This window comes from Atractosteus spatula, chromosome 25 (genome assembly GCF_055471065.1).
Source record: "Atractosteus spatula isolate fAtrSpa1 chromosome 25, fAtrSpa1.hap1, whole genome shotgun sequence".
NCBI lineage: Eukaryota > Metazoa > Chordata > Actinopteri > Semionotiformes > Lepisosteidae > Atractosteus > Atractosteus spatula.
This window is the reverse complement of record NC_142730.1, coordinates 3,749,518-3,766,346: the sequence shown is the minus strand read 5'-3', so window position 1 is coordinate 3,766,346 and position 16,829 is coordinate 3,749,518. Positions and strand designations below refer to the sequence as shown.

The 16,829-nt window shown below is 37.3% G+C and overlaps 1 protein-coding gene across 1 annotated transcript; it reads right to left on the bottom strand.

Moving 5' to 3' along the window:
* Positions 1-1,013: 1,013 nt before the first annotated feature.
* Positions 1,014-12,435, bottom strand: LOC148815090 (myelin-associated glycoprotein-like). The gene is made up of 11 exons (XM_088905821.1): positions 12,394-12,435; positions 11,616-11,704; positions 10,331-10,711; positions 9,632-9,919; positions 9,050-9,316; positions 7,272-7,624; positions 6,369-6,606; positions 5,443-5,709; positions 5,212-5,305; positions 4,687-4,840; positions 1,014-3,543 (listed from the first exon to the last, which is right to left on the bottom strand). The coding sequence occupies exons 3-11, from the start codon at positions 10,659-10,661 to the stop codon at positions 3,454-3,456; spliced, it is 2,082 nt and encodes a 693-aa protein (XP_088761947.1). The 5' UTR covers positions 10,662-10,711; positions 11,616-11,704; positions 12,394-12,435; the 3' UTR covers positions 1,014-3,453.
* Positions 12,436-16,829: the final 4,394 nt, after the last annotated feature.

The following is a 16,829-nucleotide window of genomic DNA, read 5'->3' as shown; positions in this document are numbered from 1 at the left end:
GCAGTAGCTAAAATATCAACATTTTCCCTAAAGCACCAACAACTATTTAGTGATGCTAATTTCTGACCAGTGAGGCAATGTGTATTTATTTTATATCTGTTTTTATACATAAGTCATAGCAGAGTGGACTTATTTTCTTTCCATTGCTTATTTTCTAAATTCCACCTGCAGTTGAAACTAGTTTTTCTCCCTTGTCATATTTAATAATTTAGAGCACGAGCTACATTGTTTGTTTTTTGTGTGACAACACAAATAACCAATTGTTATTGTTAAAATTGTTATGTAATATTTTGTTATATATTGTACCTTTGTTTTGATAGCTTATTCTATGCCTTCTCCTGTCAAAGTGTAGGGTATGTGTTGGGCGATTTCCTCAGTCTTCTGCCTGGCTTTTAGGAATATCAGATACAGCAGGAGAAGAATACCAAGTGCACAGGCAGAAAGACCAAAAAGGGTATTCTGTTTTGTGACATTCATTTAGAAATTCTACACAAAATACTACAACTCTTTAAAGTGCAGAGATGTTACATTTATATTATTATTTTTTTAATTATAAGATGGTATCTGGAATCGAATGTGCTTGTATGCTGTTCTTTGTAAAACAAAAATTTTAACTAGTCAATCGCATTTTGAGCCACTAAATAGCCCATCAGATAAATTCCTTTTCACATTCTACAAATATTGTCAGCAAAGTTTTATTTAGCACTGGAAGTAGGAGTAAAGATTTTGTGTGAATTAAGAGACAAATCTACAGAGTGATTTCTAGACATCGATAATTGCAGCCATTGCATGTACTGTAATTCATATTAATAGTTAATTCACTTCCAGTTGTGTATTAGAATGATAAAGATCAAAACGATATGATTCTTAAACTTAATGATAAGTAAGTACAAATAAAATATATTTATTAAACTGTATAACACTTAGCAACATTGTTTCAAATAACGCTTATGAAACATTCCAAATGTAATTGTATCTACTGAATCATTGTAATTTGAGCACAAACATTTTAAACCATTCTTGATTTTTAATAGTACACTCTATCACACTACAGTTCTGCATATTAGTGTATTTTACTGTATACAAGACAAGGATACATTATCATCACACTGAAGGAGTACAGTTCACCAAATCCTCAGATGCATGATAAGATACACCTCCTTTTGTACTGCATTGTGATTAATGAATGATTACTCAATAATCTTGTGGTTCACATATTGTTAATAAAGAGCTTTGAAAATCCAGAGAGCAAAAATAAAAAGCAATCTACAGCTGTCTGTGTTGCACACAATTAAATTGTGCAAGTTTTCATTCAGTCCCTGAAGCACAAATCAATCCGAGAACCACATAAAAAGAGACTTTCAATACACTTTTATTCAGCTGTTGTATTTTTTAAGGGGACAGTTAATAACTAAAATATACCCAAACATACGATTGACAATACATTTTGGACCCCAGATACTCTTACATGCTTGCTGTTTTTTCATCGTTTGACAGAAGTCCAGCACCCATTTTGGACGTTAATACATAATCGAATAAACAAATTAAGCCTTACCTCAATAAAATTCTTGTCTCCCGAGATTGACAGAGTGTTGCTAACTCTATGCCAGCTTCAAGTCAAAGAGACAGCAGTAGGCCAAATTCCAAAAAGTTATCCCCTTGACATTTTTGTTGATGGTGGCAAAACCTTTTAATAGTAAAACTATTGAAAGTGTTACTGGCAACTGGGTCATGTGATTTCCATACAAGCCTATGGGATGCCTGTTTTTTCTTCTGGAAAGCCAATGTGCAGAGGCTGCACTCCTGGCCATTAAATGGAACTTGCTGAGGCCTATAGTTTCAATAGAGGCCCAAGGCTATTGGGGCCTACAGTATCGGCAGGGGCTCACACAACAATTTAGAGGACAATGCTCAGAGTTTAGCTCTCCCAATTCAGTCAAATTGCTGCTTTGCAGAATTAATATGCTCCATATAGTGGAAAAAAAAAGAAAAGAAAAAGTTCCTATTATTTAAACTGGCCACAAGACAACAAGTGGAGCTGTTGTGTTTAGCTAACGTATTGATGTGAACAGTATGATACAAAATGTAGACTTTATTCATTTATCTAAAACAGCAGGGCATGGGAATGTAACATTTCTCCTCTTTTTCTGATTTTTCTTCAAAAAAAATACATACAGTAAGTATACCAATTTATTGCTCAAATTAGGAGTGTCCATTTTTGTCTGCACTGGAAGAATTATTGGAATAGAAATCGAAATGGACTGTGTCAAAGATTTTCAAATGAGGGGGACTGATAATGAAGACGTTAATCTCAATCCTCAATATCGGTTGTTAACCCATGTTTTTTGAGACATTTGTCACAACAATTTTCAAGTTTCCTTTCCCAAATGGCCTGACTAGTGGAGAAATTTTGGACTGAGGTATAGGAACTTTAGGGGTCTGAATGATTTGCCTCAACAGCTTTTAAGCAGTGTAGAATCAAAGGCTGGATGAAAACATATCTATTCCTAGAAGAGTTACTGGTAATTAGTTACTCCCTTTGCAGTTTATGCCTTAATAGTAGATACCATAATGTGACAACGCATGCAGTTATTTGGAATGCATCTTGAATTATTTGGTCCTGAAGTCCTGAAGCTCACAAAATTTAATTTACCAGAGGGTTTTGGTACTTTTTGGAATTATGTGCTTTCTATAATACCAATGTTACACTTTTAGTTCATACAGCTTTCTATCAGGTAAGTAGTGCAATTTGATTCAATGGTGTTAGTTAGTCCACCTACCAAGCACTATTGTAAGTGGATAGCAGCTGTGTGTTTTTATCAAAAGTTTGCTCATTGGAAAATATTCTTCCACTGAGTACTCTTCCAGAAAGGACTGAAATTTACAATCAGATTAGACATGCATCAGCAGTTACTGTATATCTGGAGTTAAACGATAAAGAAATCATCTTGAAAACTAATGTCATCATTCTTAATAGTTCCTCTGACTTCTTTAATCATTCCAATGTTGCCCAACCTTATGACATTCAACACTACAGCGCATCACCCGAATTCAGACAGACTCATTAAAATAACACTGGTCAACTTTTCATTTGGTCTAACTGGAGGAAAAATATGTGAAAATAATCAATTGCCCTGTCATGTACAGGTAATATTAACAGTGTGGGGAATAAATGGCCTCTAGAACTTGCAGTACCAGTATATACTGTATTATAGCAGGTTTTTAGTCACTGAACAGAGTTCCTCTGGATCCATCCATCCATTTTCTAACAGCTTCATCCAACTCAGGGTCACAGAGGAACCAGAACCTATGCCAGCAAGCAATGGGCTCAAGGCAGGGTTGTATAGGAGATAGTCCTGTGGATCTCCAAAATATGAAAACCGTTTCTCTTGCTGTTGCAATTTTGCAGAAGCGATGTTTATTTGTTTTCAGCCATATGGAATAGATCCCATTTTACAGAGAAGACGTGAATGACATCTCTTTATTGATGGTCGTCTTTGATCCTGTGGCTTGCAAGTTTTCATAGACTGCCTCCTCCACAGCCTGAGTGGGATGAGAGAAAAGAATATCGCCGAAAATATTAAAGATTAAGACTTAATGGGTCACTGTGTCAACAAACAAACCAAGACATTCATTCCATACTGAAAATTGAAAGGAAAGAAGTAAATAAACACAATATTTTGTTTGTGTGGGGCATTCTTCTGGTGTGTGGGAGATTATGAAGATAGTAAAGCTGTACAAGATAGTCAGGAGTAGAGTAAAACATAAGGACAAACATAATAGCATTGAATTGCAGGGCAGTGTTGTTGACAATTATTTTGTTTTTGGAAAAAAAAAAATTTCCTGCACTAAACCCTTGTCCACTGTTGGTTCAAAGTACCTATCATGGGGGTCTTGGTTTAAATAATATCACTAAAATCAATGACAAAGTTGACCCAGTGATCATCTTCGGGGGCAACAGTGAAACACAAGCTACAAGACACAAGTGAAAACTACAGGGAAGTTTAAAACTTTGCAAAGGATGGCTCATACCCTAGCTTCCCTTGAGAAATGACTGGGTGAAATCCATAGATCAATTAGCTACTAGCAATGAAGAAGCTAAATGGGCCGAATGCCTTCAGTTTGTTTGTAACTTTTCTATTGTCCTTGCGTTAGTCAGAATAATAAAGATTAAATTATCAAAATGGTGACTAAAACATGAATCAGTCCTTGAGGTATCCCAGACAGTGATGGTGACTGATGTGACACAGGCAACAGTGTAATGCCTGGATCACAGTTCATAGTGCAGAGTCTGATCCCTTTACTATCTGAACTATTGAGTACTATCTAACTGCTATCTGAACTGCTGAGAAAACCACAGGATTCTTCTGAATTCTTCTATTCTCCTGTGCCATGGTTTAAAATTACTTAATCTTGTAAAACATTTTAGATGTTTTTGCTACTGCATTTCTCATTTTTTCAGGTCCTGATGATTTTAAAGTGCCGAACATTTTGAAGTATTTTGAAAGGCAATAATCTCAGTAATATTTATTCAGAACAGCAGCAATCCAAACATAAAACTGTTATCATGGGATTCTTTTGAATCTAATCCTCTTCAAAAGAGTGTGATATTCTGTAACACAAAGGAAAGAATTCAGTACCTATATATAGTACACCATCTAGTGGTAAATCAGTAGAAATAAATACCTTATTTTTACACAGCAGAGTCCTAGGATACTCAATCTCATATGCTCTTTCATTTGTTCCAGTCAGATCCTCCTCCTTCTGTTTTGTTTGAGGTGTTAGGTTACTTATTACCATATCCTTACTATTAGCTTTACTTGTGCCTTTAACAGAGGAACTGGAAAAGAAGTTAAAAGTGTGTGCAATTTTTTACAATTAACAAACACCAGAGGATTTGAAAGCCATTTTTCTATGAATATATATATAATATATATATTAGATAAATGCTATCAATGTATTTTTTTTACTTCAAATAAAAGTAAACAACCCTTAACGTGATGCTCAATCTTTGTTTTTTAAGTTTTTTTGCCTCTGTTCAAAGTTGTTTGATTTCTCATATTTCTCTGATTCTCTCATTTCTTTTCTTTGTCATTACTGAGATGACAGTGATTTCAGCTAAAGTGTTTTTGTTCATCTTTAAAATGCAAAGGAATCATACAATGTTTTGTGAGAAAATATATAAACAATAATTGTTACATTTATACTTACGACAAGTATTTCCTGCATCCAATCATTATACAAAGAATGATTAACAGTGCAGCACCTCCCACAATGCTATAAATGATCTTCCAGTTAAAGATGCCTTTTAGGGGGAAAAAAAGCACTGATTCTTTACTAAATGTCATGTACACCGCAGTGAGTCATTTCAGATTAATACATGAGAAAGAATAGATGAAAGGACACAACCATTACTGCTCTCATAAAGAAATTTGAACTTGCCTCTTATTGGTAACTGAAATGTTTTCTCCCCAAGTCTGTTGGTGGCCGTACAGTTGATAACAAGATCATTGGTCTCTATTTTTCCAGTCATAACTCCAATATTGAGATTTTCTCTCACAGTGGTAGACATATTGAAACCCCGAGGGGGTGCAGTCCCATTGATCTTCCAAGTGATGGAAGAAAGTGGACTGGAGTCCACCACACACTCACATCTAATTGTTCCTCCATCCAGCTTGCAGTGAGAGTCAGCAAGTACAGCTGGAGCATCTGTATTCCACAGAGACGATAGAATATCACAAGTTACAAATGAAAGGAGACCATTTGACATTTTAGCTTCTTTGTAAGCATTAATAAACTCTACTGTAGCTCCTTGAGCACAGTTTGCAACACTGGCAGTAGACAAAATCTGATACCACCACTCCTCGTCTTCCTAATCTTTATATATGGCTACACAACTCTTAATAGGCAATCTATGTATGAAGAACAGGCACAGGTTGGAATGACTCTGTATCAGACACCTGAGTGACGGCAGTTCTAAAATTCAGACCTTTCTACATGGTTGATAACAATTACAAATCCCATTTGACCTATGAAGAGCTTTGAGCTATGAAAGATTTTTTAAAATATGCATCAAATGAGAACTTAAATTAAACAAGCCTTTGGAGGACAACAAATAACAAGAAATAGTGGTGCCCTGACTTCTCCCTGATCCAAATTTCAGTCCTAGTGCTAACCCTCATCCTATAACCCTACAACATGCTATGATCTCTTTCGTGAGAAATGTGTAATATTGTGCTTATTTCTGGTTTAGGAGAAAACTAAAAGTAAGACATCGAATTCAGAGCTACGCTGGCACAAATCCCCCATGTTGTTCATAGTCTTTAGCCTAACGTGCAATATATGAGCTTTAAAACAGTTACACTCACAGTCCACATTCAAAGGTAAGATGGCTGAACTGATCTGCCCAATCTCATTGTACACCGTGCAATAGAAAGGGCCTTGATCCCTGGTCGCCTTAGCTATGAGGAATGTCTGGGATTCACCATTTAATTTCACGCCTTGGCCATTCTGCACCTTGTACCAGTGGAATGAAGACGCTGGGGGATATCCTTCACTCTGGCAGAAGAGTGTCACTGGGTTTCCTTCCTCCACCTTTTTTGGAATCTGAGTCCAAGAAACGTTTTTCGGACGCTCTGAATTCCAAAAACAATGTATGGACATGGTGTCAATAAGTACTTCAATTCCAAAGGCTCTACCATGCTATGTACAGTACAAGAAAGTTTTCAGAACTGTCTTAAGGTTGTCTGTTGACTCATTATTACATAGAAGTTTATGCTCCCATAGATGTGTCTTCTAGTGATAATCTAAGAGATGATAATAAAGAATAATAATTATCTGAGGGCAAGTAGGGGTAATATGCTGAAAATATGTGATATACTTGTCAGAGTGTTTTATACCTTTAACATAATGTCATATACTGTTTTCTAATCATTATATTGAATCTATTTAACAGGAAGCACCTCCCTTTCTTACAAACGAGATTCAAATAGGTTTTACAGGTAGTTTTCAGGCATCTTAACAGGTGATTAACCTTCATATTCAAATAACAATTACATTTTCTGGACCCTTTCATACCAGAGGCACACAGACTGCCATGTCCTCAAAATTGGGACCTAAAGCTCCAATTAGTTGAATGCTTTCCTTCCTTAGAGACAGTCTGAAGACAGCGTCACACCGAGAGACTGGCACACCTCAATCTGCCTGAAGACAGTGTCACACCAAGCGAATGGCACACTGACACACCTCAATCAGTCCAGAGACAGTGTTACACTGGCACACTGGCACACCTCAATCAGTCCGGAGACAGTGTTACACACAGGTGAAACAAGTGACATCATAGAGAACCTGCCTTTCACAAAGACTTGCAGGGTAAGCTGGTCAGAACCATAAGTGTTGGTGGCTTTGCAGAAAACTACAAGGTTTTCAGTATGGGTATGTCCCATCAAGTGTCCTTTCACCAAGTGATTGTTGGATGTACTATGAACATTGAAGCCTGCGTGGGGATGTTTCCCATTGACACTCCACTCTACTAAGGCCACAGGTCGAGACTTAGCCAGGCACCAGCATGTAATTGATCCTTGGTAGATAAAGCAGTGGGACTCCAGGGAAATAGCTGGTTTATCTATAAACATAAAAAAAATAAAAAATAAACATTAAAATTAATAAATGAAGAGGTGTGAGCAGGAAGCTGTGTCACTACGAAAGAATGAGTTAAGTCAAGTCCACAAAGAATTGAGAAAGAGGAAACACCTGAGCTTTCTTCAGGTATAACGTACATAACAATAAATTACTTCACATAATTAATAGGTTCCACAGATCAATTAGTTGCTAACTACCAAATGGGCTAAATAGGCTTGAATGACCTCCTCTAGCATTGAACTCTTCTTGTTTTGTTATTATGGACTGATTGAAAAACATGTATGAAAACCAATTAGGGACTTTTTGTAAATTCCATAAATCAAAAATATCACACACAGTTTTAAATACTAATTGCAATCTGACTTTGGCCTCCAGCAGCTAATAAATGGAATATATGATTGTTATTGATTGAAGGCCTGATTTTTCCCAGGCTGTTTGTTTGGCAACGATGCAAAATACAACTTTAGCAATTGAATTCTTTCACATTCATCTAAGACATTTCAAATGATCAAAGTGATTATCAGTGTGTTTTAGAATTAGAAGCACAGTGTGGCAAAAAATGCACCAGCCAAAATATGAGGGACAATGAATGGACTTCTCTCTGTGGCAGCCAGTGGTTAAATAGATCTTGTTCTACTTGAAAACTGGAGGGATGTGTAATGCAATCTCATACTCCACTACCCCTACTGCAACTCCATCTGAAAATGATCTTATTAGAGGAATGTCATGAGCAGGTTGAACTATGACAATGACAATGGAAATTTCTATGACAATGGAAAGAAATTCTTACAAGGGTATTACTAATGGATGAAAGAAGTGCTACAATCACAGATTTGGAAAGACCTACTGTACAGACGTTATTCCATTAGATTAGGTTATACTTATAGTTGTTCGTGCATAAATAACATCCATGCAAAATGAGTTTTAAGAAAATTGACATTTTGCAACCTTTGGAAGCTTAAACCTTCTTGTATAAAGATTGGTATTAATGAAGCTGTTAGACTATAGGGACACAGCTTCATTCCTCAATGACTGTACTCCTGTAGGCTTCTTTAGTCTCCAAGTCATCAACAGCTGAAGTCGTCTGATCCCCTAAGCCTATAATTAAGGTTTTTCCTTAAGAGAACATGGAATGTGGAATGCTCAAAAGACCTGCAGGACTCCTGTTGTGTACACTGCTTTAGAATTAGCACACCAGAGAGCAAAATACAGAGTAGGTGCAAGATGTACAGTGTTCAGTTGCCAGATAGCTGCCAACAATAGGAATGAGAGCAAAGCTCATTCCCTGGCATCCAGTAGAACACACAGGGGGTGATGGCTGTTGTACAAGAACCTCAACAAGCTGTAGCATACCCATTCAGGAAAGAGAGAGCCTAAACTGAAATATATATTGCAAATATTTACTAACATTCTGCAATGACAGTAATTAGAGAAGAATTTGCTTGTCCAAGGCTGTTGCGGGCTACACAGTAAAACCAGCTCTCATCCTTTTCTATGATTCTTATCGTTATGTCCCTGGAGAATTGATTCAGACCCAGGGACGTGCTGCCATTGTACTGATACCACTGGAACTGGTCAGGTGTTGGATTTCCATCACTGGTACACGAGAGAGAAATATTACTTCCAGCCTGGACAATCTGGCTCTTGGTGGAAATGTTCACATTCCTTGGAGCATCTACGTATGAAGGCAAAAAGAGGAAACCAGATCATGAAATTGTTGCAAAAATGTGCAAGCAACTCGCAGGTTTTACATCACAGCAGTTAATTTGAAGGACTAAAGGGATCGAAATCTGAAATGCGAATTTCTTTTATCGGGCTGAACACAGCCAAATTTGTTACAAATTCGCTTCAGTGTATTATCAAGCAAAATGGAGTTACATTATTATAAAACTAAATGGCAACTTTTAGTTTTTACAACTGTGTATCCTTTATACTAAAGAGGATGTTTTACAGAAGTGATCCTTTTCAATTCCTTGTTATGTTAACTTACATGCTATGTTTAATGTGATTCCACTGGTGGCTGTTTTCCCCCCAGGATGCCTCACTGTACAGTTGATGGTTTTCCCATTGTGCCCATGCTGTGCTTTCTGGGAGAAAACCGCAGCAGACCTCCACCTGCCATCACTCTCTGCTGTGTGGTTTGCTGAAAAACGTGTGTCACCGAAATAGAAGGATGGTGGAGAGGATGGGCAGTTGTGTACTGTACTACAGTATACGTCAAAACTCTCTCCTTCAGTTAGCGCTCCTTTAACTGTCATCTCAGGCGCTTGTGCGCTACCTGCAAAAGATTTGGAAAAGGAAACATGCATTACATTTAGCGGCTATCTGGGTTTGTGCTCTGTATGAACGATTGCCATGTCCATCGTCCTTATCTATCCATTGATTTTGAGAAAACTGCCTATAATGGTGTCACAGCAAACCAGAGATTATAGAGGAAGCATAGATTTCACGACAGAACTGAGAGCACCCGGCTGTTCTTCCCTTGGAAAGCAGAGCCACAAGAATGAAAAAAGACCTTTCCGATAAAAATGAAGAAAAATGCAGGTGTACCTAAAGCTTTGACTTTCAAAACAACTTCGACCAGTATGAGACAAAGACCAGAAACTGGCTTTTGTGAATGATTTGAGGAAATATAATTGCAGAATTGTAATCAAGGAAAGTTATTTTTAAGTTTTTTTTTTTTTTTTACCTGAAACTTCAATGGTTACAGTGGAATCATAAAATGTATAGGTTCTGTATGAGACATGATCTGGATCTATCCAGGGGTATATCTTTTCGGAACTGTCATGTATTGTCATGTTGCTGATTTTCAAACTGCAGTTGCCCTTTTCTACATCCCCAACTAACTCCGTTCGGCCTTGAAACTTCGCAATGATGTCCCCAGTTTTGCTGTACACGAGAGGGTACCCTCTGCTGACATACTGATACCACACAGCTTCAAACTTGTGAGGTGGTGAGGAGGGAGAATAAGTGTAAGTGCAGGGGATCACCAAACAGGATCCCTCTACTGCTGACATCATTGAGGGCACAGTGACACCCCACTGCTGACAGATGACACAAATAGCAATACCTGCAGAAGACAAAGAATCAGAATTAGCCACAAGACATCCATTCATCTATTTTCAGAAAGCTGATGACTCCTGATTAGGGACACAGCAGAGCACAGGGTACAGTCCAAAGTGCACTTGCACAGGATGCCAGTCCATCTCAGAGCACACACACCAATACACAGGGCTAACTCAAAGTCACGGCTTAATCTAGACCAGTATGACCTTGGACTGTGGGAGGAAGCCAGCACATCCTTGTAAACACAGAGAACATGCAAGGTGCCTTTTGCTGGAACTAACTCCAGGACCTAAGAGCAATGAGACAGCAATACATCTAGCTCTCCTAATGAGGAGAATACATTCTTAAACTGTCTGCAGAAAACAAAAATTGCAATTAATGGGAAAAAGCTCTCCAATACCACATATATACAGTATATACATTGTAGTTATATGAAGTAATTCAGGTGGGTAGCTGCGTCAGCTGTGTCACCTGAAGAAGGCTCCACGGCTGAAACATTGTGTTTTCTTTCTTCTGTTTTCAGCGTGGAACAAACCTATTACTTGTTCCTTTGCAGTTATAAGTCAGTCACAGTGCAAATCAACATAAATATGCTAATTAATAAAAGTACATGACAGACTGTAACTGTTATATAGTACTGCAAAGTTTTAACAAAAATACTAGGACTGTGAGAGACTGTAAAAATGCAGAATGAATAAAGAACTGGGAAGAGATGCAGTATGACAGGAAGCTGGAGAGATGTGATGGGTAACACAGAGGAAAATGCATGTATATTTTGAATTGAGCCGCAGAGAAGGGTTAGACATTTCAAGACTGCCTCTCAGGCCAGGCTGGGCTTGACACTGTGAATATACGAAGCCACAGACGAGAAAACTGTCGGTTTGGAAGAAGGGGTGTACTGTACTTACCACCAAGGCTACTGCACAAGGCAAATTCTCTAAAACAACCATTTCCTTAACACCTTGAACTGTCCTACAGAGCGGCAGGTGTGGAAGATCTGCTCTTAAATCAGGATATACAGAGTTTTTTAATTAAATGATTGAACACTTTCAGTCATGCTTTCACAAGTCTCCATATTTTGTATTATTGTTGAGGAGACTAACAGTTACAGCTCTAACCTCATAACACAAATCCATCAATTTTAATCCTATAAAAAACACCTGAGAACAAAGGGGGGCAGGCCTGATGAGCTATTCCAACAGGCTCGTTCCATGTTCATTGCACCATAGCGTACTACCATCACAATCTAGTGGATTCTGTTCTGTATATTTCGTATTGACATGAAAGTGTCCATGTTATAATGTTAATTATTTAATAGTTGTTAATAAGATAAAAATATGTAAGATCATGAGTACAGTTACATATACAGTTACATATACATATACTGGAGAGATCCATTTACCTCATTGAACACGATTCAAACCCTGATTTTACCTATAAAATGTGCATGGTTTACATACATATTTACTTATATAGTGTATGAACTGTATATATGAGATAGAAAATTATTTAGAGCTTTACCTTCTGAATTACACCAAGATATTCACTGTACTTATTTGGATTTCTTATTTTCACAGGGAGAATATGGATACATTCCATAGCTATAATGATATTCTCACTATATGTAGAAAAATCATGGAAATCAGACAGTGTAATCACTTTTTAAAAATGAAGTGCAGTACGTACCTTGAAGAAGGCTGAAAAAAAGCAAGTGTCTCCTTGAATCCATTATTTTTCCTAAATAAAATAAAGAACAAGTATTTGGATTTTGGCTGTACAGCATCTTTGACAGTATGATTGAATCGATTTCTAAGAAATTGTGTCAGAAGCTCATAGACAAAAAAGGGACATTTTTAAAAGATATTATTGCTTAAGGTGCCTCAACAATTTATTTATTTTTCTTCCTTGTCCAGATAACTTAGTTCCTTAGGAATCTATTAAAAGAGTTATGTATTTTTCTTCCCCCAAATAACAAGTATCCATATTTTACCATATGCGGTATGAGCCTCATTGAGCTTTTACTCTGGATTTTTATTTAAGCCAAGCTCATTTTAATTCTCTTTTCACTTAAAGTTCAAAAACAAAATTAGTACATTGAAAACACTCTCATTCTCACTTTGGTTTCAACTGTTATTTTTAGCCACACTTACGGTATTTTCTCTTGCAAAACTGAACATGCTATGAAAAACAAAACAGAGCAGTCTTATCACAGGCATGTCACACTTGTAGAATGCTGTGATCACGTGTAGCAAGTCACACATTTGTATCTGATGTACGTGATGCTCTTTTCTCTTCTGTTTTAAAAACTGTCAGATTCAAATTTGTGAACTGCAGATGAGCTGCCAACATGCTGCAGAACTCAGTAAGATAGATAGATAGATAGATAGATAGATAGATAGATAGATAGATAGATAGATAGATAGATAGATACTTTATTGATCCAGTGAGGGAAATTGCAGTCTCTGCTTTGGAATCAAAGATAGCTGAGGTGTAGTTAATATTGTAAATGTCTTGTTTTAAGAATTGTGATTTCAGTGTGTGAATGTCTGTAAATGTGTGACGAGGGCACAAAGATTGTACTGGAGTCCAAGCGAGTGCTGCTCTGCCACTGTCCCGAAGGCTTGTACATTACAGAAGAGTGTCCTTTAACCTTCTGGTTTTGAAACATTTGGTCCAACATATTTCACCAATTTCAAAATAACTGGATTCGGCTATGCTGATTGTTTTGCAACATGGATGTCAAAATACTCTAAACCTTGCATTTCTGTAACTATTAGTATTATGAAAAACATGTCATTTTTTACTAGTAATCAAACACATGCAAGTAAATTTAGAATTACACAACATACATCAAATAGTGTATAGCACTCAGAAAATGACTGAAAAGTAAAGCACATCGACATAATCCACCGAAAGAACTACAGAGAGAAACAGAAACAGAGAGATTGCTATAACCAGTAATCTCCTCCTTCAGTATTATCGCAACTAGTTTGGCCAGGCATGCTAACCATAACCATAACTCAGACCTGCATCCCTGATATAGCAGGAGCCGAGACTTTATCTAGTGTTGTCCTATTGCTAATGGAATAGCTTTCTGTCCAACCTATTGGCTGACATGAATTCCAGAACTAAACCTCTACTATAAACATAAGGCAAGACTAGAACACCTAACCACTGGAGTTAATCCAGAGAGGACAGTTAATCGTGGCTTCCTCCTCCTCCAATCCCTTCCATAACCTGAAGCAACCATGCTTATCCCTTCAACCATCTACTCATCCATGTCAATCCTATCCCTTGTCTAAGCTTTGCTATCACACAACTGATGTTACCCACAAATCTGTGCGCTCTAAACCAGAGACAGATGTGAACAGGGTGATCTCTCTCTGCAATGCTCTTCACCTGTTTATAAACATCCCCAAGCAGCCACTGCAGCAGCAGGGTGCTCTGCTGCTCCCACTAGTGCATGGGTTAACTGACAAGCCCACTGCAGCACCAGTCTCTCTAAATCTGCCCCAAAATCCCTCTCCCAGATGCAGCTGCTCTGTTAAACATGCATGTCAAATAAAGCGGAGTGGTGAAGCTATGGCTAAGGATCTGCGCCTGTGTCTGGAAGGTTGCTGGGTCAAACCCCACAGCAGGCAGAGGAATCCTACTCTGTTGGGCCCCTGAGCAAGGCCCTTAAGGCCCAGCTCTTCCAGGGGTGCTGTATAAATGGCTGACCCTGCACTCTGACCCCAGGCTTCTCTCCCCGCCTGTGTGTCTCATGGAGAGCAAGCTGGGGTACGCAAGAAAACAAATTCCTAATGCAAAAAATTGTATACTATATGGCCAATAAAGTGATCTTAACTAAAGAGAAAAGTACAATACCATGTTATTAAATATACTCTCTCTGTATGGTAACAAGGAACCTATTTCCTATATTAATATACCCCCTGTTGAATTAAGAAAAGAGTAAACGCATTAGTCAGATTAAGAATGTGTAGCAATAATAGTTTTTTTTTTAACGTACTTGTACTTTTAACTGGCGTTACTCATCTTTTGAATTTTTTTTTAATTGATCCGGGCTACTGAAACCTACAAACAGGAAGCTGAGGCAGGGTTCTAGCAGCCTAATAAAAGCAAAACATTAAAAAAAAAAAGTTACGCTAGTAAGTGTCGTGCATTCCGCACGCACTCACACGGTCACGCATTCCACGCACTCTAACAAACGCCTTTACATTTCCACGCGTGCCCACTTAAACAGACGCTCACGCCGCAACGACCCTTCCTATCGCCTTTCACCCCCGTCACTACTTCAACCCCCTGGGCTTTGCGTTTTTGTAACTTTCCTTTTATAAGGACTTCCCGCAATAGCGCGGGGAAATCGCCAGCTTGAGCCCTTCACAGGGTCTTTATTTTTTTTTTAACATAACAGTAACCTTAATACACCACTGTAAAACTTTAGGAAAATCACACATTCACTAAAAAGCAATGTGTTGTGTCGGGTCATGTAAAATGATGCACTAAAACAAAAAAAAGCAACCAGGATATTAAATGTACTAGAAGAAATGGAGATGTTCTTCATTTATTAGATGTTTAATGATACAGTAGTCTGCAGCCTTTAAACTGTCCAGTGGGACTCTTATGAAAATCTATAATACTATGATGTATAATAACAAGCATGTCTTACAGAAATACATCATTGGATTCTAATGATCCAGGATAGTAAAGTACAGCTAGGCAAGTTAAAACCATAGCGCACCACAGCAGAACTGGAGCAAGTCCACAATGGAAATGGAGTAATAGCAGCTTGTGTTAAGTAAGACAACGTGGAATACACCAGAATAGTGGCTTGCTGCAAAAATAAAACTTATCAAAAGAAAATGCAACTCTGAGAAGCTATGGCAAAGCATCTGTCACCTCTGAATTAAAATGGGTTGCATCTGCAAATGCTAACAGGAGTGTTCTGCAGATTTGCGATTTATTGTTTTTGATAATGAAAGCTTCATGCTCATTAAGTTCTTGGTGCTCATATGAAATTCTGAAAAGAGAAGTCTTATCTGGCACTTAGACAAACAAACCCACAAGAATGAGCACAGTTCCGCTATACTAAACAGCAGCTTTTGGTTCTCTTGTGAGCATTTATGAAGAAAGTTAATTAACAGATACATTTACAGTTTTCCACTGTTTCGTCATTAAAACTGCTTTGCTTCTCTGTAGTTTCTGAAGTTGTGTGAAGGAAAAAAGAACAAGGAATGTCATATTTTGAAATTAGATTGTTCTTATTGTACAGAACTAGAATGTAAAAACAACCAAATCTTTTGAAGGTAATCGAAGCATGAAAAGTTAGTTCTGGCATTTTTGAAGACAGCACTGAGATAATCCCAGATTTGAGTGTTTTAATGACTTTTAGCCTTAAAGTTTTCCATCTGTCTAATTAACCATTAATTAAAACTTAATTACACTCTAATGAAACATTTTAAAATGGGCTTACAGGAGCATTCTGCAGACACCTGATTTATTATTTTTGATCATGAAAGCTTTATGCTCATTTAATTCCTGGTGCTCATATGAAATTCTGGTGTGAGAAGTCTTATCTGGATCTTAAAGAAACAAATCGAATGAGCACAGATCTACTATACCAAACACCAGCTATTGGTTCACTTGTGAACATTTATCAAGAATAAGTTTGACAGGCAATTTCACAGTTTTTCTAATTCCTTCTATAAAGGAATCAGGAATATCATATTTTAAAAGCAGATTGATATTTTTATTGTACAGAACTAGAATGCAAATACAACCACTTCTTTTGAAGGTAATGGAGATCAATGTTTCAGCATCTTCGAAGACAGCACAGATACACAGATATGAGTTTCTTTAATAAGACTTTTAGCCTTAAAGTTTTTAATCTGTTTAATTAACAAGCAATTAAAATTTAATCACACTCTAATGAAACATTTTAAAATAGATTTCATCTGCAAAGGAGCATTCTGCAGAATCCTGATTTATTGTTTTTGATAATCAAAGTTTCATGCTTATTAAACGAACGCGAAAGAAACATTAGAGTTAATATTAAACATCTCCTCACATATTTTTCAGAATGGATACCCACTCAGATGGATTTCCCACATGTAACTATTTTT

Coding starts and splice junctions, on each gene's coding strand:
- LOC148815090 (XM_088905821.1), bottom strand. CDS start 10,661: ATGATGTCAGCAGTAGAGGGATCCTGTTTGGTGATCCCCTGCACTTAC. Junction 9,317..9,631: donor AATCACATTAAACATAGCAT/GTAAGTTAACAT, acceptor CTTCATACGTAG/ATGCTCCAAGGAATGTGAAC. Junction 5,306..5,442: donor ATTTCAGTTACCAATAAGAG/GCAAGTTCAAAT, acceptor TCCCCCTAAAAG/GCATCTTTAACTGGAAGATC.